The sequence below is a fragment of the Gymnoscopelus microlampas genome (assembly GCF_963454915.1).
Source record: "Gymnoscopelus microlampas genome assembly, chromosome: 14".
NCBI lineage: Eukaryota > Metazoa > Chordata > Actinopteri > Myctophiformes > Myctophidae > Gymnoscopelus > Gymnoscopelus microlampas.
This window is the reverse complement of record NC_139951.1, coordinates 21,726,162-21,749,768: the sequence shown is the minus strand read 5'-3', so window position 1 is coordinate 21,749,768 and position 23,607 is coordinate 21,726,162. Positions and strand designations below refer to the sequence as shown.

Below are 23,607 nucleotides of genomic sequence, written 5' to 3'. Positions count from 1 at the left end.
GTATTGTATTATGTTTCTGACTGAGCTCAGATGATTTGTGGGGTTACCCCATGATGGGATTTGCCACAAGTCATAAGTCATCCCAGCAGGCTTTGCCAGTGTAAAGTAGGTTGAGTGTTGTGTCCGTGGCGGGGTATGGAGGTTGGTGTATGTCGGTTGGGTTGTCGTGTGTGTGTGTGTGTGTGTGTGTGTGTGTGTGTGTGTGTGTGTGTGTGTGTGTGTGTGTGTGTGTACAACCCACAAGCATTTCTGTGAAATGCTCTCTCGTTTAATTTCTCCCCTGCATGTCCCAGGTGGGTGGGGTCCTGTGCCTGGTGCTAAACTCGCAGCTGTTCTTCGACTCGTCGGGCTGTCCCGACCTGAAGGAGGCACAGGAGAAATGGCTGGAGGAGCAGCTACAAAAAGCCACCTCCTCTACAGCAACTGTAAGATCAGGGGCATGCTTGTCGATTGCTCTGTATTTCTGTATTTGCTTAGTTTCATAAGATTTCAGATTAGATTTCATCATGCAAAACAAGCAACAATAACAACATGTTATTGTTTAAATGTGGATGTTGGTAACTGGTCACTATGAATTATAGTCTGTATAGTGTTCTTCCCCTGTTACATACACATTACACAACATGCTCTGTTGTTTTTGCGCTGGTCTTCTACAGCAGTGGTTCCCAAACTGGGGGTCCAAATTATTTTTGGGGGTCCCCAGTTGATTAGCTTATTGTGCAACATTGTTTTCTCATTCAACCGTAAACAAACCAACATGTATAAGTGTATACAGGGTAGCTGCACATTTGTAAAGTTACAATTGAATGACTCTTAACTCATTGACCGCCATTGATGAGTACACTAGTCATCTGGCCGAAGGCTCACACTGCCAACACGTCCAATTGACAATGTGTTTTTTTCAGTGGTTTACGCTAGATGGCGCTCTTCTGTAACCTATGCGTCACCATTTGACTCCCACTGAAGCAGTGAAGCAGCAAATCACGTGATCGCAAAAAAACAGCCACATTCACTTCCATGTCAAGACCTTTTTAATACCAAAGTTGGCCAAATTGTCAGATATTATACATAGAGGCAAAAATTTTGAAAATAGCCTATCTACAAGATATTTTCACAAATGTATATGTGGAACCGAGTCAAACTAAATGTAATGGCTACAATTCCAAGTGCTTGTCAGGGTGGGGGTCCCCAGTTCAAATATGATTATTTTGGGGGGTCGCGGCCTGTAACATTTGGGAACCCTTATTCTACGGTACCTTGGATATAACAAATGGGATCATGTCTTATCCTGGTCTGGACTGATTTATGACTCTACTTCATTGGATCATGTTCCTTCGTTCTGACACAGAAGTCTGGACCTTGCCTTTTGGATGATGGCCATCGTCTGCTCCTGTGCCACAACGGTGACCTGCTCTGCCAAAATCAGGGCAGAGTTTGCCAAAAAACACTGTGTAACTTATTATTGAGTTTCTGGAGCGTCTGGCTCATTTCGGTAGAGTGGGTCAGAATTGAATTTCCTCCTGAAGGTATTGATGTCTGTGGCATCTCCGTATGTGTCTCCATTCAGGAGCCCAAACCCAAACACGTCCTGGTGTTCCAGCACATCCCGCTGTACCTGAAGAACCCAGACGAAGACGATGACTACTTCAACTTGCAGAAGGCTGTCAGACGCAGCCTGCTGCACAAGTTCAAGAAGGCAGGTGAGGAGCTTACAAACAAACAAACAAACACAAACAGTAGTTGACGTGTGCTGGTAGGCGACCGGATAGTGTGTTTGATTCCGGATGAGGACTTGCGTTGCATGTCCTTTACACCCTCTCTCTGCCCTCAGTTTCTTGTAGTAGTAGTCATAGTTTTTTTTATCAATCTGTATTGTCCACCTTGGGTGGATAATTTCATTAACATAATAACCGTTAAGGTATTAAACATCGTTTGTTATCCCCTTGCCAGCGTAATGACCTTCATCCGATGACATTTGAAACGCCGTGGAGGCGACATTGTATTCCAAAAAAACTAAAAGGCGTAGGAAAGGGGTAAGCGGAGGCATCTGTGTGTTCAGACGAACCACAACAATCCAACCGCGATCTGCCATTTTGGAGCTGGGGCCCGCTGAAAACAGTGGTTTTCAATGCAAAAAACAGCAACTGAGTTACAGCTGTTTTTCTGAAAATCCCATATAGTCAGGGCAGGCGGAAGTGACGTGTTTTGGAATGATGTCACATCCACATGCTCCTTCTCCGGTTGACGATGGATCGTCCCAGAGCTGTGTTACGGTGCCTAAAACAGCGTGCCTCATTTTTTTAATAGAACACATGTGGTTTGGCGGGCAAACACGCTATTTAATAGAACGACTTTATGCGTGTATGGCAGGAGATGAGTTAAAGCTCCACTGAGTAACTTTTCAAGATAGCACATTGTTTCCCCCCAAAAAAAGAGAAATGCTACCAATCCCCAGTTCTGTAGTTTTTTTTTGCTGTTGGAGACTTACTTTATCGGCCAGTTCCAGGCAGTGCACGTGAGCGGAGCAGAGCAAACACATTTTGACTGGAATGCGAAGCGGATTTTCAAAAAGTTCTGCATTTGTAAAAAGGAAACCTGGATGGTGTGTGTGTTTTGCAACATAGTTGCTGTCCATGGTACAAATTACATCCACATGAAGGGTTCATAGGGGTAGTCTAGGATCTATAGTCTATAGTCTCTACACTGATTAAAGGGGATGTATTTGTGTAAAACAACGCTCTAATTGTTTTTGGACACCGGCCTCCAAATGGCAGCAAAATTTGCAGCCAACTACAACGCAGCTTTTATTCATTACTTTATTCTTCTCTTTTTTTTATCAGAGCGGTGCACTGAGCGTAGCGGGGGCAAATCAAGATAAGCGGTGGATTAATTACCTTGTTTATTGTGAGTCGCTCTGGATAAGAGAATCTGCTAAATACCTAAATTGTAATGAATGAATGAATTATACAGTTGAACCAAATCAGTACATGTATATAGCAACATCAGACTCAGACCAGTCCTCATAACTTACTCTAGCTTCAAATAAAAAAATAAAGAATTTATTAGTCTTGCAAAGGAACAAAAGTGCTGTGCCTTAAACAGTGAGAACTTCATTATCCGTGTGTATGCTAGTTAGTTACAACATCAGTCGTTATATCAGAATGTATATTTGGACAGCACTCTAGCAAAGATATGTTCATGTTTAGAGCTGTAAGTCTCCAATTTTATATTCCTTCTTTTGCATTTTGTGTGGTGAAAAAACAGGATTGTTTTGTGCCATTGTTCTTGTAACTTTAACACCTACGGTACTAAATCTCTCGCTATGTTATCAGGCGATTAATTATGTGTCACAATTTGCATAATGTTTTAACTTACCAAAGTAACGGAAGAGGAAATCTCTTGAGAAAATCTCTCGAAGAAATCTTAAATGTATCTATAATCTCCTCCAATAAACTGCCATAAATCCATGTGCCATCCAAGTCGATGTCACGTTGTGTTAATGGGCGGCCCTCTCGATACGGTGTATTTGAACCCTGCGCCCTGGCATTAACCCCCCGCTGATTACGTTGCTATCTGATAGGAACATTATAGTCACAACATGATCCCGGCGTGACTCACAATGCGGCAGTGATCATCACAGCCAGCCTCTCATAACGCATGCCTCCAGGACAGACTAGACTACACTCCAGCGTTAGATAGGCGGATTTCCTACAGCAACGTTCTCCGAGACACTCCATGGCCAGGAGGGGATGAAGCAGTGAGCAGAAGGAACATTAAGATGGAAGAGGAAAAGACAGTCAGCAGAAGGACGTCAGTGGCCAATGATTTGAGCATCCAGATATGATGTAGATTCTTTTGTTGTCTTTTTTATTTTAATCCTGTTTTATCTTGTGGCTGTAATCATTGTAGTTTGTGGTGAATAAGAGTCTCAGCTTAATGACTAATGACAATTACCATATGCATAAACGGAATGTCAGCCCATATGAACAATATTCTCACCACTACATTTAATTACTATAATAAAAAGAGCTTCCCTGCTCCCATCATGGTCTCAGTGGAGAGAAAACCAATAAAACGTGTACTGTATGATACACTCCGTATGCTAGATAGATGTACACTGTACATCTATCTAGTATGCGAAGTGTATCCTCAGTCGAGATTGTAGTTATAAATGTAATACATATACTACCCAAACCCCAATCAAATCCCTACACACACGCACGCACGCACGCACGCACGCACGCACGCGCGCGCGCGCACACACACACACACACACACACACACACACACACACACACACACACACACACACACACACACACACACACACACACACACACACACACACACACACACACACACACACACACACACACACACACACACACACACACACACACACACACACACACACACACACACACACACACACACACACACCATTCTTCACAAATTCACCTTTTGGCATTTTGTGTGGTGGAAAATGGGATTGTTTTGACTTAAAAAGTCCAATACCCATTATCATGGACTTACTCTGCTGTGATGTGGTCTCAATATCTAGTCTCTTGGCTAAGACACTGTATTTAACTGCTTTCTATTAAACCTATTAATTTCCAAGACGGCTGTAGCTGAGTTAAGAACCCTGACCTGATCACCCCATCACAAATCGTACAGGGGTTACTATGCCATTAGCCTTTCACCGTAAGAGATGACTCTCACTTACACTCGCGAGCGCACACACACACACACACACACACACACACACACACACACACACACACACACACACACACACACACGGCCCCATAATTGAATTAATCAAAGCACTGGCTGGCTGTATGGAGAATAATGCCAAACAGTTGTTAAAGGCGGGAGGCAGCTAGGAGGGGTACGGGGGACAAACTCCCTGAACCAGAATAAATCTTTTAGAAACGACTTGGGCCTAACGCATGCATGCACGCGCGCATGCGCTCACACACACACACACACACACACACACACACACACACACACACACACACACACACACACACACACACACACACACACACACGCACACTCTCAGGCCTGCTGGCCAACTCCCAACAGCAGCACTTATGATTGACAGGACATTCGAAAGTGTGCATGTGCCGTGCTTTTCCAACACACAGCAAGGTGACTGCCTAGGCTGAGGGATAGCATTAATTGAATTATCCACCCATTATTTCAACATGCACTTAACCGCTATGGCCTGTCGTGATCGGACGACCCCACTCTCTCCCCCTCTCTCTCTCTCTCTCTCTCTCTCTCTCGCACATAATGGATCACTGCTTCTCTTTCGTCCTCGGGAGCGCTGGTTAAACATTTAAGAGAGAGTGCGTACGCGGGTTTCCGACATGCCGGGGCCACCGGGGTTAATATTACTGTATGCATGTACTGCTCCATCCGAAACATGCCCAAGGCCCTGTTCTCCCCTCTCTCCTCATCTTCACACGTCTCGTCTTCTTACACATATCCTGTCGGTAATCATGAATTCTCACTATACGTGTAGGGCCAGGGCATGCTGGTTAATTATTGACTACTGACATGCTACGGCTCACTGCAGCACCGTGTACCGCAGAATGTACTGTACAGCGTGATGTGTGTATGTTTGGGTCTGTAAGACTGTCTTTAAGTGTGTGCATACATCTGTGCTTGCTTGTGTGTGTGTGTGTGTGTGTGTGTGTGTGTGTGCACGTGCATGTATAGCTGGTGCTCCTTGTCCATGTCGGAATGGAGGGATTTGATTGCGGTCCGGATGTTGTATCAGCAGTGTCTCTGTAGATTACCCAGTGGCACTGACCACCCAGTCCCATCCCATGCATAACTGCGATCTGCAGCTGTAATGATACTCTCTTATCTACTGTACAGTACAGTACACAGTGGGTTCTGTGGGTTTGCTCTCTACTGAGACCAAGAGAGGAGCGGGGGGAATCTCTGGTCTTTGAATACCTTCCCTTCAACATGGAGAATTATGATGTTATGCTAATTACGATGTTTCATTCATGAGCATGGAATTTTACATACAAAAACATGCCCCATAGCCTCCTCAAGATGGAGACGTGTAACAATTATGGTGATTATATTTTGTGTGAATACAACAATGCCACCGTATTTTTCTTCTTTTTTGTAAGGGTGGGGGTGTGGGTGGTGGGGGATTATTTATTGTGTGAATATGGGATTGAGTTTTCAATGTTGTAATAACATGTAGTTGTAAGCATATCATTTATATGGGTTGACATTCTGTTTATGTACATGTTCATTTGCATTATACTGTAGTCATTAAAGTTGATATAATGACCACAGCCACTGGACGGGGGGAAACATAATCGTGGACTTAATGTCATCATGGACTCATGGATCACATCTGGATGCTCAAGACGTTGGCCACTGACGTCCTTCTGCTGACTCTCATCTCCTGTTCCATCTTAATGTTCCTTCTGCTCACTGCTTCATCCCCTCCTCGCCATGGAGAGTCTCAGAGAACGTTGCTGTAGGAAATCCGCCTATCTAACTCTGGAGTGTAATGTAGTCTAGTCTGCCCTGAAGGCATGCGTTATGAGAGGTTGGCTGTGATGATCACTGCCGCATTGTGAGTCACTCACGTCGGGATCATGTTGTGAAAGCCAGGGCACAGGGTTAAAAAAACACTGTATCGAGAGGGCTGCCCAACATCACATTACATTATATATATTTTTTCCTTTATCAGAACAGACAGAAAGATAGTCAGTGTAGTAGTCTGAGTTTATTGGGGGAGGGAGTTCTTCTAACTTTTGAGATTTCTTCTGCAGGTGTGCATATTGTGGCACATAAATACACCTGAGAACATAGCAAGAGTTGAGTAGGTGTTACGTGCTGTTACAAGAACAGTTGCACTTTTAACTTGATTTGTATTACACATTACAATAACAAGGCAACAAGGTGCTACACACAAAACATGAATACATTATCAAAGGACATTTTAATGCAATTAAAATAGTTATTAAAGAGTTAAGAGAAAATAAGATAGGCTCAAATAAAACAGATACAGACAATGGAATAAAATTACACTGCAGCACAAGACATGTATCTCAGTTTAAAATGCAGCGGCAAACTGAAAAGTCTTCAGCTTTGATTTAAAAGACCTACAGTTTTCTGGGAGTTTTATCCAGTTATGTGATGCATAAAAAAATGAATGTTTTGACTCTGTGCCCAACAGTGAGCCCAGCAGTAGAACAAGCTTCAGTTGATATAGATCAATGTAACAAGGATCCTACTCTAAGGAATACAAAGGTCAGAAACATAGCTCTCTAATAATAGAGTTATTATTGGGGGCGGCAGTGGCTCAGGGGTAGAGTGGCCGGGTAGAGTGAACTGGTAAACCGCAAGGTTCCCAGTTTGATCCCGGGCTGGGGCGCTCCCCTAGAGTTAGTGTCGAAGTGTCCTTGAGCAAGACGCTGAACCCCTAATTGCTCCCGATGAGCAGGTTGGTGCCTTGCATGGTTTCCTCCGCCATCGGTGTATGAATGTGTGTGTGAATGGGTTAATGGCACAATCAATGTAAAGCACTTCGGATAGAAGCGCTATATAAATGCACCATTTATTTATTTATTTTATTTATAATAATATTGCTTTGATCTTGCAATCAGCATGAGAGGGAGGAGTGCTCATTGGCCACTAGCTCACCACACTTAACCTCCACTCTCCGTTCAACTCTCCATCACCCCCTATCACAGTGGTTCTCAAACCTTTTCATGTCAAGGACCCCCAAAATGATTATGTATTTGGCCACAGACCCCCATCTCAAAATATTTTTTTCCCAGGGACCCCCAGAAGCAAATATTTGTTAAAAATGTTGGCTTTAATCTGTATTTATTCAAAGAGTTGCACACATGTTCACGATTATTCAAAAATAGCAGATCTACAAGCTCATAGCTCACACGGCCGCGCGTGCATCTGCACAACGTCGCAGAACACAAACTCTCCCAAATCGAGTAGCATTTTTAAGGAAAATATTGAACTTCATAAAAAGAGATGTTTTCATGCCTGCATTTATTGATGAAATTGAAGGAGAGAGATGTGTGGAACACGCTATCTCCTCCGGGGCATGCATGTAAAAATATACCTCAGTGGCCCTGGGATGGATGGTTGGATAGTGTGCTTCTTAGAGTGGAAAAAAACAGTGTAATGTGTTCTTGGACATTGAGAGATAGTATTGTGCATTCGTCTGCCCATCTCCGAACAATGGAGTGGGGGGGGTTCTCTTTTCATCCATGGAGAATGACGTCTCTCCTGGATGTGTATATAAATTGGCTACGGAAATCCCCTCCATTCCTCCCACCCATTGTTCATGCATCATGCTCCCCCACTCCTCACCCTGTTCCTCTTCTGGACGTTGAATGTGTCCTCGCTGCGGAAGCTTTGATCCTTTCGCCCTCCAGATGTTCTGCTTCTGTAATCTGCGGTTGATCAGTACTGATCATTACATCAGAGCCATGTTACCCTGACCCTACAGCCACTTACAATTGAATTGTTCTAGATAGATGTATCAATCTATGTATCTGTCTCTGTCTGTGTGTCTGTCTTTGTGTGTCTCGCTTTCATATTTGGGCCAATAACGCAGCGCTTTGCAACCTGCCTGTTGTTGCCGCCCAACTGCCACAACTTCAACTTCAACAAGTAGATGCTTGTTTAGATTATAATTTTGGAACTACACCTTATGGAATGAATGAACGTGAATGAAAAACATTCTAAAAGAGAAAAACCCCCGGGATGGTTAAAACACAGTGATTCTCTTTCTTTTCATTTACTAATGTCTGGCCAAAAGCCTTCAGAGACTACACTGCATTTCAATGCAAGGTGAGCGATTCCTTCTTTTGTCTCAGCTGAACTGCCGGAGTATTGATGATAATGGGGGGGTTTGAAAGGTCTTGCTTCTCGTTTGTACCGGCTGCCAGCGTGATGGGCTAAGGTCCTCTCACTCCTTGAACCCCTTTTTGAGAGGAAAGTACAATGAAAGTGGAATTAGCCCTAAGGGTGCAATGATAAAACTCTGCACCGGCTGCCACCCTTTGTAAAAATCTGAGAGTGTACAGGGTGCAGCCAAATGGACCTTTAGTTAAATGAACACTCAGGATTTTACAGTGCGACGATTCCCGTGTCAATTTGGGTGTGATGTGAGCAGAGGCAGACAGATGTGAGGCAGTAATGACAGGCTGAATGGCGTGTAATTCTCACCCCACAGACGGCACCTCTGAAATGGAACACCTGGACCTTGTACAGACAGACATTTTTGTATCAAATCAGTCATTGTATAGGCAAGCTACGTGACCGTGAGACCCGGCCGTGTGTGGCTCAGTTCTTATATGGTCATTTCTCAGGTTTGACCTGGAATTGGTTGACTACCCGGGGGATTTGGATCAGCATTTGTGAGGTGGTTATTGCTGCTGCTGGGATTTCCAAGCCACACACACGTGCGCGCACGCACTCTGTGCGCACACTGTGTGTATGTATACAGATGTATACATGCACACACACTCCAGCAACATGTAATGGAAATGGAGAACACAGGCCCCTGCAGACAAATAATAACATTTAATTGAATTTCCCTCAGTGAGGCATTTTAATCTTTTATAGGCTTGTGTGAATGTGTGTGTGCCAGTGTGTTTTTTTTTCCTGTCTTCTTCTCCCCCCCCCCCCCCCCCCCAGTTTTTCCTGTTCATGCTTACGTGTGTGCCGGCGTGCATGCACACGCATGCGTGTTCCTTTACATTTGGATGCAGCGATGCATTCGTTTGCATAAAATAAGGTGATATATTGTCAGCGTGTATATGTTATCGCAACTCAGCAGCTGCGCAAGGGGATGGGTGTGACACCAATTAGTCTTCCCCTGGCTTGTCACAGAGAAGGCAATAGCCTGGAAAATGTTGACTGCCTACTCAACTCATACCAGACACCATGGCCTGACACTGTGTTCATCCCTCCTGAGCAAATAAAGGGACTCAAACCATCTTTTTTGTTTAATGATGTTGCTAATTTGTATGCTTTTTTCCCCAATTGTTTTAATTGTTACTTTAATTAGTTACTCATTGATCATTCTTATTTTTTTGGGTCATTTTTCAATTGAAGTTGTGCCATCAGTGCCTTTCAAAGCAAATGTAGTTCTCTACACATGGTTTTTATTAACCACTTAAATCCTATATACTTTGACTTGTGTCCCCCAGGGGTCTGTAATAGGCCCCATCCTTTGGTCCCACTACACCAAATCTCTTTGCCAAAAATTGTTGTGACACTTAGATCACACTTAGATCGCTTAGATCTGCTATTTTTGCTGAATGCTCGCCTATTATGAGATGCCCACAAAAAGGATGCTAAGGTTCAAATAGCTCAGTCTGACTAATGTACAGTATGTGTATTTTAGCATTGTATTAACTAATAATAATGGGCAATAATAATAGCCACTGTGGGGGAGTCCCTTATGGAGAGAGAAATCCCTTATACCTTGCTCTTTATTCATTCTGCACAATCTCCAATATCCATTTCAACCACCCATGCCAGAGTTGGTCTGTCTGTAAAGGTTTCTTGAAATAAAGTTTAGAAACGAAAAATTTGGGACCAGGCGGTTCCCACTTCTTTCAGAGGTGGGCAACCAACCAAGTCTTTTTGATTCACATGAGATAAGGACAGGCCTCTTAACACATTGTGTGCCAGAGGTTTATTAAAATAGGGTACATCTAGTGCCAGCATATCTTCCATCCACTTACGCTGATATGTTTCGTGCTGTAGAAGCCCCGTCGAGGACGCGCATGTAAATAAAGCGTGCGTGCGAGACGGCGGAGGGTCCCGACTAACGCCTGGAACAATAATATTTCTAACGCAATCCTCCATTGCAGGGTGATCGCCGATCGAAAACGGCTCACTTCCACCGCGTTAAAAAGAAATGGAGATATTAAGCTTTTAGTCAAGGAGTTAAGGATAAATAAGGATAATTCCTTTTAACAGGTCGTTCATGAAAGTCCTTGCGGTCTTGTTTCCAATGAGAACCTGTGAGCAATTAGGGGTTAAGAGTCTTGCTCAGGGACAAATTTCATTTCATCGACACATATGCTGACCTGGCCTGGAATCGAACCTGGGACAACCAGGGCCTCTGGCTCCCTAGGCGGGCTCACTAACCATTCAGCTATGGCCGCCCCTATTAACTTTGGAGCGGACAACCGGAAGCATTTTTTACATGGATCCACATCCGGCCTCTCCTTCTTAGAGACTCCTTGGATGATCCCAAAGTTTCGTTAGAGCGCCCCACGTGGGAAAAATATATTTTAAAAAAATGGGCCAAAAACGGTCGTTTATGGCACATAACGCATAGCTTCTCAAAAACGGTCCGGACCGTTTATGGCACATAACGCATAGCTTCTCAAAAACGGTCCGGACCGTTTATGGCACATAACGCATAGCTTCTCAAAAACGGTCCGGACCGTTTATGGCACTCAATGTGTTAAGATTTAGGTAAGGGGCAATTTGAAAAACTAAGATAATGAAATAATTGTTTTATCTCATAATACTCAGCATTAATATCTTAATTAACACTTTAGACGTAACCACTTTAAGCCCTACAGTATATACTTTGTCATATGACAAATAGTGAGAAAATAGCAGATGTACAAGCTCACAAAGCCTCACATAATCTTTGAAAAATTTCTACATGGCCAAAATAGGGAGTAAATAGGGAGAAAAAAAGAAAGCAAGATTCCCAATCGTACACTCAGCTACCCTCCTCTTTCCCGTTTCCTTGCCTTTCCTCATAGATGGATTGCAGTAATTAGATCCCCATCGCCTTAACATACAGAAACCGGCCGATTATACTGTTATGTATATTACATGCACACACAAACATGACACACTTTCAACCTCCTATCGTTAGCATTCAATACAATTTTGTTTATTGATAATAATAATAATAATAATAATAATACAGTAATAATAATAATAAACAGGAAAGCAACACAAAAATAAAATTCCAACACAGCTATCGGCTGCACAGTTGTACAGTACATGGCTAATTAGAGGCACAAGTAAGCCCTTTAAGAAAATGTGTTGCTCTGGTCTGTCTCTTCATTCTCCTTCAACTCTGATTCTCTCTTTTATCCTCTCCTCCTCTCCTCTCTCCCCCCTCTCTCTCTCTCTCTCTCTCTCTCTCTCTCTCTCTCTCTCTCTCTCTCTCTCTCTCTCTCTCTCTCTCTCTCTCTCTCTCTCTCTCTCTCTCTCTCTCTCTCTCTCTCTCTCTCTCTCTCTCTCTCTCTCTCTCTCTCCCTCTCTCTCGTGTTGTGTATCTGTGAGGGTCCTGCTCTGTTCGTAGCTGAAGACACATTCATCAGCCGCGGGGGATTCGATAACAGGCAGTAGATAAGCCTTTAACCCCATTGTGTTAATGATGAGGGTGGTGAATAATGCTCACGCTTTGCTTTCTATCGCTTTCCCTCATGCCTGCTTTTCCTTCCTCCTAGCCTCTCTCTTTTTGTATTGCACTCTCTCCTCTCTCAATCTTTTTCTCTCCATCTCAGTCTTGTTACCCGCTCCATCCCAATCTTTTCTTTCTGCCCCCCGCCTCCCCCCTCCCGCTCTCTCTTACTGCCAGAGGTTGGAGCTGGTGATGAATTATTGCACTAGTGGAACTAGCAGAGCAGCAGTTGTACATGTCATTGTGCTTTTGGCCGGGGAAGTGGTACCGTTGCAGAGTCCGTGGGGGGACTGACAACAATGTTGCACATCCCACCATCTCATATACTGTTTAATTGACTGAGATGCCCGTAGATGTTCTTGTCTTTGTTTCCGGTCGATGTCAGGACGAGGCATTAACTCCCAGTGACAATGTCTGAAGTGATTTAATGTGTGTGTGAGTGTGACATCCATAAGATGCATCATTGTAACACTCCTCAAAGAATATGCATGTTTCCTGTGTCTTTTAACATTGCATGATCGCCGTGGAATTTTAGCGCCTCCTGTTCCTTCGGGGTTTCAGGGCGGAACTGGACTTTTGTAAAGCGAGGGTTTCGTCATTCTCCTCTTCTTATTAATTATTGATGCCATCAGCATGCCTGCCTGGCAGATATACGTCTATGACGGCTGTGTGGAGGATGCCGGTAGATCTCGCAGAAAGGCTTCAGTAATCTACTCCTGCGGTGCTCTGCTTAATTCAGTGCCACAATTAACACACGGATGGATTATTGTCTATCTGTCGTATTGGTATCGGCGCCAATCTGGCTCCTACACGGTTTGATAAAGTAAGCTCTATTAATAATGCTGATGCTTAATTCGAAGCCACAATTAACACACAGATAGCTGATTTGTATTGTATCAATGCCAATCTTGCTCCCACCCCCTTTCATGAAGGAAACTATATAAATGCCAATGCTTAACTCTTTGACTTGAAAAATCATAGAATATTTATCTCTTGTATGATCGTATCTGAGTCTCATAGAATCGGGGGGGGGCGTGCTGTCGCGATCATCCATTCCATAGTTATTGGCAGTTGAATGTAGGTTGTTTTCGCCAAAAAGCAACAGAAAGCAGAGTCATTTTTTCAAAATCCATTAACATGGAAGTGAATGTGGCTGTTTTTTTTGCAATCATGTGATTTGCTGATTCTTTGCTTCACTGGGAGTCAAATGGGGACTCATTGGTTAGCGAACAGCACCATCTAGCGTAAAACCACTGAAAAAACTAAATCTTGTCATTGGCAGTCTGAGCCTTAGGATCTCAAATCCAACGCTTGATTGCTGCCATTGACGTAATATTACTTCATGGAGTTTTCAGTGGTTACGCTAGAGGGCGCTCTTCGCCAACCTATGAATGCTGCTTTGACTTCCAGAGGAGGATAGGCCCGGAAATGCCGTTAATTTAAAAACAATCACCCACTGCAATGTTATCAGATTTATAAAAATACATTTATCTCGGATTTCTTTTCCCCGATTGAGTTTTTGTATATCCAACTGCTGATAACTAAAGAACGGAAGATCGCGGTTACAATTCTTTTCATCCGGTAGATAGAAGAGACCCTCGTCCTCCCCCAGACAGCTTTTGTTTACGTCCGTGTCCACATTGTGGGTTCCGTGGGTCGTCAAAAAAAGCTAAAAAACGCTGCCAGTGACGGATGAATTTAATACCTGGCAGTTGATGTGTTAAATAAAGGCAAGGGAAAACTAACGTAATCCAAGATTTCCAACAGGAGTAGGCCAGAACCAGAAAACCAAAACCACTTTTATTTGCATTAAACATACACAATTTATGTTGACTCAATAACTGGCTTAAGTAAAGATAAATACATTCACAACAAAAGTAGCCTTCTAACCTTCTAAAGATGTGAATGTCCTTTACTTCTATACAGGATGTCTTCTATAGGAGATGTGATGTATGTAATTGTGACCTGCATAATCAAGACTGCAGAATGCATTCCTAAGCACAAGTTTTCCACATGCACAATTCAGATATAGATTTGTAGATGTGGGCCTGGGTGGGACCCAGCCAAAAAGGCTACTAAGTAAGCATGAACAGATGGATGACAAAGTGACAACAAAGCACTATACTGGACCTGCTTTGGCCCTGTTACTGCAATGTAGATGCACTTGGCCAGTTCCCTGTGTGGGTGTGTGTCAGGGTGGCGCAATTAACCGAGGTTCTTTCTTTTAATTAATCTGGTCTTCAATAGTCCTCAATTAATTAATAATCGCAGCCTCTTGGCAATATTGAAGCACTCAATTTAATTCTCTACCCTCACTGAAGTAAAAAAATAAATAAAAAAAGCAATTACATGATTTGGTTATCCCCCAAATCTAAATCAGAATTAATAATCATGACTAATAATCTTAATCATAGTATCCAGAGAAATGTGATTGCTTGTTACTGTGCTGTAATTGTACGACCCCAGTGTGCGGTTATGTTGGCGAGGAGGACACAGGAATGGAGGGTGCTGCCGCATGGAGACTGATGGGTGAAAGAGATTTATGGGTTATGGGCCGGCGAGAGGTCTCGGACCGCTGTATCATTTTGTATCTCGCTCTGTCATGCAAATTATCCACAGCCAGCAACTCATGATGAATTATTTGCCAAGCCTTTACTTTAATGACAACCCGCCCTCTGAAGCACGCGCACGCTTGCAAAGTCACACACAGGCACAATACAAACAGAAAGGCACTTGCATAACAACTCACAGAAAGCACTCGTGCATGTGCAAAAGTGATCTAAAACACAAACATTATGGACGAACACACACGGTCTGTAACATGTGTACACATGCAATTTTCACTGCTGCACCACCAACGTGGTGGCTTTGCTCAGAGCTTAGTCTGTCATTTCTGTCGAAGAGAGAAATACAATGTGACAAAAATACTGACATAGTGATAGAGGAGAGGCAGACAGAGAGATACTAACAAAAGAGAAACATGACGGAGAGGACGAGATGGGAGAGAGATAATAAACTAGAAAAAGTGCTCCTCGGAGCACAAGTCTCCGCCAGGTCGGCTAGGTTATTATGGCCTCCTGGTGGCGCTATAATAGGCCAATGTGAAAAGGGTGCCATTTCGTCTGAGGCCTTGCACGGCAATCGGACACTGCATTCATGAGTTGAGGCATTTTGTTCCAAAAATGTGGTTTGCTAAATCAGACCAGCTGGTGGCGCTATAACAGGCCAATGTGAAAAGGGTGGCATTTCTTCCTCGGCCTAGTGGGAATGTGTGTGCAAAATTTCACAGAAATCGCACACTGCGTTCATGATTTGAGGAATTTTGATCAAAACGGACCTATCCTGCAAACTTTAGAAGCCAAAGTTAGCCAAGTAGGATAGAATATGAAGTATCGGACACATCCATCTTGATCACATGACTATAGAGAGACTGTGTACCGATTTGCATGATTTTTGAACAGAATCTGAAGGAATAAGAGCAAAAAATGTGTTTTTCGAAACTCAGCCTCCTGGTGGCGCTCTAAAAGGCATATGTGAAAAATGCACGGCAGAGGTTTTTCCTTGGCCTCTAAGGAGTGTGCATGCAAAGTTGCACGCAGATCGGTGCAGTTATAGCTAAAAACGTGAATCGGCCTGTTATAGCGCCACCATGAGGCTGATTTGAAAGTTTTCAAGTGACATTTCTTCCTGGGCCAAGTGGGAATGTACGTGGAAAATTGCACGGAAAGTGCATGCTGCATTCATGATTTGAGGCATTTTGTTCAAAATGAACCAATCCTGCTAACTTTGGAAGCCAATCTTAGCCAATCAGGATGGAATATGGAAAATCGGACAGATCCGTGTTGATCACATGGCTATAGAGATACTGTGTACCGATTTGTGTGTTATTTGGAGAAAATCTGTAGGAGTAACATTAAAAAATGTGTTTTGCAAAAGTCGGCCTCATGGTGGCGCTATGACAGGCTGATCTGAAAAATGTGGGGCAGAGGTTCTGCTGTGGCATCCAGGGAGTGTGTGTGTGCAGTTTCACAGCGACCGGGCCAACGGTGGCGGAGATTAGCTGGTCGCAGACAGAAGGACGGACGGACACACACACACACACACGGACGGACGGACGGAGGGTAAAACATACTCTCTCGCCATGCCTATCGGCCTGGCGGAGACAAAAATCGAGAAAGACACAGATACTGTACAGGACAGCCTTGAAGAAGAAACGACCTTAACACTGACATGGTCACTGATATGTGCACTTTCCAAGATGGACATTCCACTCACAATTAAGCCTCCAGTCTTCTAGCCAGCAAATGACTGATGAAAGCAAGAGGGGGAGAGATCAAGGGGGAGAGGGCAGGGCAGATTGAAAGGAAAGAGCAAGGGATGGAAGAAATGAAGGAAGGAAGGAGAGCAGCATGGGTCTACATCAAAAACGATTAGATGTGGAGAGACGTTTTCTTTATTTTTGTCGTGGCGCAGCGTCTCCCAGCACTATTAGCATTTTAATAACGCTGAATGATTGCAGTTTCAGAATATTCAAATAGAGCCATCGGTTAATTAAGATGGGCACGGCCCGGGCAAACGCGGTAAACATGTAAATAAGAAAGTAGGCTACGCAGATGTGTTCTCGACAGCCAGGGACTTCCCCCAAGTCCTTGTGGTGCAATTTCCACCTACAGCTAGCCCCCCCCCCACCACCACCACCACCCAAATACACACTGCCCTGAATTCAATTTGACTCTGTGTACATTTTCCTCTGTTGCTTTCAATATGTATTCATTTCTCTTGACTGCTTACTCTGGGTATTTGCAGAGCACGCCTCCCCTCCACTGCCACCATCACTCCCTGCTTCACACCTAAGACGCACACACACACACACACACACACACACACACACACACACACACACACACACACACACACAACCACACGTTCATCCGGTTTGTCAGCGCAGCGAGAGGCTTGGTCCCCAGGTGGGAGTCTTTATCACAAAGAAAAAGCACAAACGAGCCAGCGTCACTTTCAACGGCTGACAGTAGGTAAATGGGATTTTCACAAAAGCTGAAAACAAGATGTGAAGTTATTAAGTGCAGCGAGGAGTGTATTTATTTATTTATTTGTACGTTCGGGAACCCACTCAGTAAGAAAATAGACCAAGGGGGTCTCAGGGATAGGTTGGTATGTGGGGGGGGGGGGCGTGAAGAGGTGATTGTGGGGGGTGCAGTGAAGCATGGCGTGTGCTTGCGTGCGTGCGTGCGTGCGTGCGTGTGTGTTTGTTTGGGTGGGATGCAGTGAAGCGTGGCGAAAGAAGAGGTGCGTGTTTGAGGGAGGACTCACCAATCGGCTGCTGTATTTGATACTGCTATTTCACACTCTCTGAACACACACTGTGACGAGCCAGATAAGCCTCCCTCGTCCCCGTCCCCCCCCACCCAGCTCGCTCCGGCTATTACAGCCAAAACAGCGCTCCGGCTCGGTCTCCACAGCAAACGGGTACTTTTATTCCCTGGCTTGCCTTAAAGCAAATGTGAAATCGAGGTGGCGGCTATCTCGCATCTGTTTGCCCCTGCTGCAAATTCAGTGATGTAATGTTAACATTCTCTCTCTCTCTCTCTCTCTCTCTCTCTCTCTCTCTCTCTCTCTCCCCATCTCTCTCTCCCCATCTCTCTCTCTCTCTCTCTCTCTCTCTCTCTCCATCTCTTTCTGATGATGCACATACAAACAGGGAGCTGAGGGGTAATCAAATCTGCATTAGGCTAGCAGGATAATGTTTGGGTTGTATCCTGCCGTCATCTGTCACTAACTCTGCATCTGTGGCTCTGCCCACCTCCATACCTCACTTATTACCAATCAGTGCCCGTGCGACCATAGACCATAATGTGTGGGGGGTCATTTCTATGTTGCCTAGGTTCTATGTTCCCCACTAAGGTTAGGGTTAGGTTTAGGGTTAGGTAAGCGGGGAACATAGAACCCGGGGAACATAGACACGCTCCCATGTGTGGCATAGGGTGAGGTGCTAGGGGTGGGCTTGGCTGACATGCTCAAAAACAACCTACTGTATACTATACTACAATATCTCAAAATTATATAGTGCTTTTATATGTACCCAAATACCCTTTACATGGGGGGAGGAGAAAGCAACAATAAAAAAAAAAAACTTTATTAGGAAAAAGGCTATGACTATGATGGGTGGGGTAGGGTGGGGGGTTTCTTTGATAGTATTGGGGAGTGTACCAGACATGAGGGAGCGTGAGGGGACATGACGTTCTACAACTAGAAAAGGGTGGATTTTGTGTTTGTCCGTGCTGCTTCTCCCAGCATATCAGTTGTCCAATTGACTCCAAACCTGCCACAACAATTGGTCATGGGTCTGGCCTTTGAAATGCCTACTTTTGGTACTTTTAGTTTGTAAATTGTACAGATTACATTAATATTACATGTTTGCCCCATCTCCCTTCACTCGGCACACAAACATAGCGTTTCTGAACCGTCATTGACGCAACTCTTCCATCTCAATAGCTCTGGAATTGTTTCGCCGCTGTTTGTTTTAATCAATCACTGACATGCTTTGACAGAATTGTTCTGCTGACAGACAATGGACAAAGTGTGGGCTCTCTCTCTCTCTCCATTAATTAATTGCCATCTGGTTGTGTTTGTTGTAGCTTAATATATTTGTGTAATAACAGACAATACGCTGCAGTAGACTATTTATTTTCTGACCGTGATACCGGTGTGTAACAGCAACGATGGACAATACAGACAGCATGTACGAAGGGGGATTATCTGCAGCCAACCTTTCTTCAAAACGGTACATGGTACATTGCTGACAGATTGTAGAAATAAAACAATATCGAGTGTAAGACCAATCACACACGATGTTCCATTGGACTATACACGCCAAAACGTTTTAGTGAAAAGAACGATAATTCCCATTCCCATCACTACTGCCTCAGTTTGTGTTCGCTCATGGACAGTTCAGCACAACCTTCTCCAAGGGAAAGAGAACCAGCAGCATGAACGTTTTTATAGTGGGACATAAGGAGAGAGTAACTCAGAATCATAAACTCTTTATTGTCATTGTTCAAGTGCAACAAAATTGAGGTAGCAGCTCTCAAACTGAGTTTTTTAAAAGACTAGACATAAAAAAGTACACTCCATATAAAAACGGGTTAAAATATGAAGTATTAAAACTATAAACAACGTCCCCATATATTGCACAGTCGGTCTATATATTGCACATCTGTCCAGTATATTACATACTGCACAAAATCAAGTGTTCTCATGTTTGTGCTGTATTTAGTGCAACTGACAACAATGTGTATAAGGATCTGCTGCTTATAATTAAACAACATTTTGCATTCATAACAAATTCTCCCACGACTTTTGCATTCCAGAAATAATACTACATTGCTTACTACATCTGTACAATATACGTACATGATCAATAGAGATTATGCTCAAAGGTAATGGGGAGGCTGGGAGGCTGCCCAGCAGTGTGAGGGAGGGGGGCGGGGGGTGCTTTCATGTAAGAAAGGGAAAAATGCCCGAAGGGCACCTTTTTTCTATTTTCTTTTCAATGCACAGGATGTGAGGTAATCATCCCTGGCACAAGGGTGACTGCCCATGCTAAAGCCTTTGTCCAGCACATCCATACATAATACAGCTGTTTTCTCCCTCTGTCTGTCAGCCTGTCACCTCATGCCTCCATTAGCCTTTTCCCCCTCTCTAGTGAGCCTGCTGCCGCTGACTAATAGCTTTAATGACAATGTGAGTAGGACCTCTAATCAGCCACGCAATCTCCCCCATTACTGCTCCCTGCAAGACTCTTGATCGTCACCAATCACTTCCTCCAGCATCGCCTTTTGTTCACTAAACGATGCTGCCAGGTGGTATTTATGTCCTCCTATAGGTTGGCTGGTGTTATGTCGACTTTAGTGGGATCTTTGTGGAATTTTAACTACTTCTATGTTCCAGTTTATGTTCGTCTGTCTTGCTTTTTTTATTTTGTTATTTTCACACAGGCAATTTCTTTTTATGTTCACTCAGACTTTTTCATACCTCTTTAAAGCCATATGTGATAAGTGTTGAATATATATATTCTGATAGCAATAATTGCTATAGAGTGTTTGTTAAGTAAAAAAGGTCTCGCTGTCTCTCCAGCTTTGTAAACAGAAGTGCATGACATAAAGACATGAAAAGACACAATTTAAACTGCAACACTATAAAGTTGAAGCTGATAAATGAGTACTCTCTCATGATTGGATGAAATTGGCAACCCATCTGAAAATGTATTTTCTGTTTAGAGCTGGAGAGACGGGGAGACCTCTGTTAATGAACAAACACTCTAGTCTATAGCAATGATTACTTTCAGAATATAGAGCTTTAACTTTTTAACAAAAAAACAATACAATATCACTTACACTACCTTTAGTGTATATGTAAATGTATATTTAAAAAAGGAAAGAACTGGAACGGGGATCTATGATGCATCACATTCCCCTCCTGTTTGAGAGGAAGCCTTGCCTGACTTTGTACTGGTAAATTTAGTCAGATATTTTATTTTATCTGAAGTGATTTGTGTTTTCACCTCTGCTATTCTCTTTCTTTTGTTGTCGTCCCCCGCCCTATTGTTTATATTCTATTCATGCACACAATATTGGTGAGATTGAAATTCTCTTTTTTGCTCCAGAGAGGACCCTTGTGAATGTTGTTGCCGTATTCTCTCTTTTTTTTCTTTCTTTTTTTTCAACGAGAGAACCCATTTCGAGTGGTTCGATCTCTAGACAATGCATAACGATGTCGCTTTGCAACAGACATGCTCAGATGAATTATGGATTGCTCTGCATTGTATGGTGTTGTCACAGAGCCACTGTCAGATTGTGTTTCTTAAATGGCTCCGCTAAAAGCCCAGCAAAGTGACCCCGAGAGACCTTTGCGTGGAATTTTTGGTTACACGGTGCTTACCGGTGGCAGTGAGGAAACATGCTGTAATGCTGGAAGAGTGACAACGAAACGGTTTTACTGTTCCACAACAGCCTCGAGGGGGGGCCTCGGAGAAACAGCTTACATGCTTAAGGTCTGTACTGTACAGTGGAAGCAGCACAGGGTGTTAAAAAATAGGGTCAGAGATGAGGAGGTAATTAAGTTAAAGATATGTGTAGCCAGCCTCCAAATATTCCATGACAGAACTACGGTAGCTGTTTGTTTCCAACTAGATTGTCTCACCATGATCTAGTCCCTGAGCAGTGCTTGAGACCTTGAGACTGGAGGGTGTCAGGGTGACTTAACATCAGCTAATGAGATCCCTATACGCCAACTAGACTCTAGGCAGGTTAACCCGGCTCACTTCCCTTAGGCTACTCTATGCCCTTGATATATTCAGCTACAGTAGGTGGGAGGGGGGGGGCTAAGAAGCATATCCATGCACTTAAGCCCTTAAAGTAATTACATCACAAGATTACAGGTGTAAAGGAGTGGGTGGAATTCTTTTGTGTACTAGCTTCCCAGGAATTGAAGTTACTTATGTAATAATACGAACAATATACCTCAAAACAAAACTGTATCAAATATAAACATGTGTACAAAAGAATAAATAAAGACGTGAAGTGATAGTGCCTGTGTAATGGAAGCTTATATGACTCACATGGTTCACGCCTGTTCAGCAGCCTGATGGCCATAGAAACGGTCCTGTAGTTTATTTGTTAAGGCATTTGATGTTGTGATATCTCTTGCCTGATAGTGGCAGCGTGAACAGATTTTGTCTTGAGTTGTAAGTGTGTGATAATCTGCTTAGCCTCGACTACACGCCACGCCTCTTGGCATTTATGTCCTGGAGGGAGGGAATTTCACCTCGGACGATGTGCTGGGCCGTCCACACCACCCACTGTAGCACTCAACGTATCTAGACATTATGCGGAGAGGCTGCACAGTGTTTGAGAAGTGTGTACAGTGTGTGAGATCTCGTCAATGGGATTTCACCTGTATAAATAAAGACCAAAAAAAAAAAATACAATAAGAAAAATGCCTTAGCCAGTTGGACTGGACATGCAACAGCCCCATGGCCTCAATGTGTGAATAGAGCAGGTCATTGACCAGCAAATTCACAGCGAGTGACTGGGCGTGTTGATGATGTTCCTATGGGACTGGCGAAGAAGAAGACAAAGCTGAGGAAAGAGGAGCCCCCCTGAGGAGCTTGGAGTGAGGACAAACAAGTTGATCCTTTGCTGACATTTTTGAACAAGTGAAATATGAATATGAATGGTCAGAACTAAAGGTGTGTTTGGGTTTGGGTGGGAGACATATTGGACGTAATCAGCAGAAATACCTGGACACACCACCATAGATATAATAATATATAGTATAGATGTGTCATAAGCTCTGTACGTCCCGTTTTCACAGCCACCTGCTTTGCTGGAGGACCTCATGACCCTTACTATATGAACCTGTACATAGACTTAACACATTCGGTGCCAGAGTTTTATTAAAAAAGTGACGTCGAGTGCCAGAGATCTCACTGTTTGTAACGCTACGCTGTTTACAGCTGTCGACTCCACGACGAGCACCCGATTGCAAACAATATATGCATGCACGATGGTGGATGGTCCTGGCTAACGCCTGGAACAATAACATCTCTCACGCGAGTCACCATGGCGGAGTGATCTTGGATCGAAAATGACTCGTTTTCCCCACTGTAAGAAGTTAAGGAAATATGGAGTGTTTTCGCAAGGACATAGAATGGGAGCGGACGGGAGCCAGCTTTTTTGGCACGGTGATCCATCTGTCCCTTCCTTCTCAGAGTCACCGTGGGTGATTCCAGAGCTGTGCTACCCCCCCCCCCCCCCTTGTGGGAAAAAAAATGACTTCACAGAGATTTCCGGTGGCACCCAATGTGTTAAGTTGCGTGGCATAACGAACAATTCTGCGTTGGGCAAACGTGCCACGCAGGCCCCCAAGGATTGACTATTATGGAACAACGTTGTTATTAATGTTCATTCTTTTCTACTCCGACACGTGTGACATACAGTATACTGTATACACATGCACACATGGATGATCACCAGTTATGCGTTGATTAATTAGACCTATTTGATCCCGTGGAGGATATTCCGTTTTCAGCTTCACCCATCTAATTGCTGCCCAAGTGGTCAGACTTCAGCGCG

At 43.7% G+C, this 23,607-nt stretch overlaps 1 protein-coding gene across 1 annotated transcript in view; it reads left to right on the top strand.

Moving 5' to 3' along the window:
* Nucleotides 1-23,607, top strand: part of cpped1 (calcineurin-like phosphoesterase domain containing 1) — a 60,813-nt gene that overhangs the window by 26,978 nt on the left and 10,228 nt on the right. Inside the window, exons 4-5 of the mRNA XM_084077943.1 lie at nucleotides 294-425; nucleotides 1,568-1,700. Coding sequence (XP_083934069.1) covers nucleotides 294-425; nucleotides 1,568-1,700 — 265 coding nt within the window. The remainder of the gene's footprint in view (nucleotides 1-293; nucleotides 426-1,567; nucleotides 1,701-23,607) is intronic.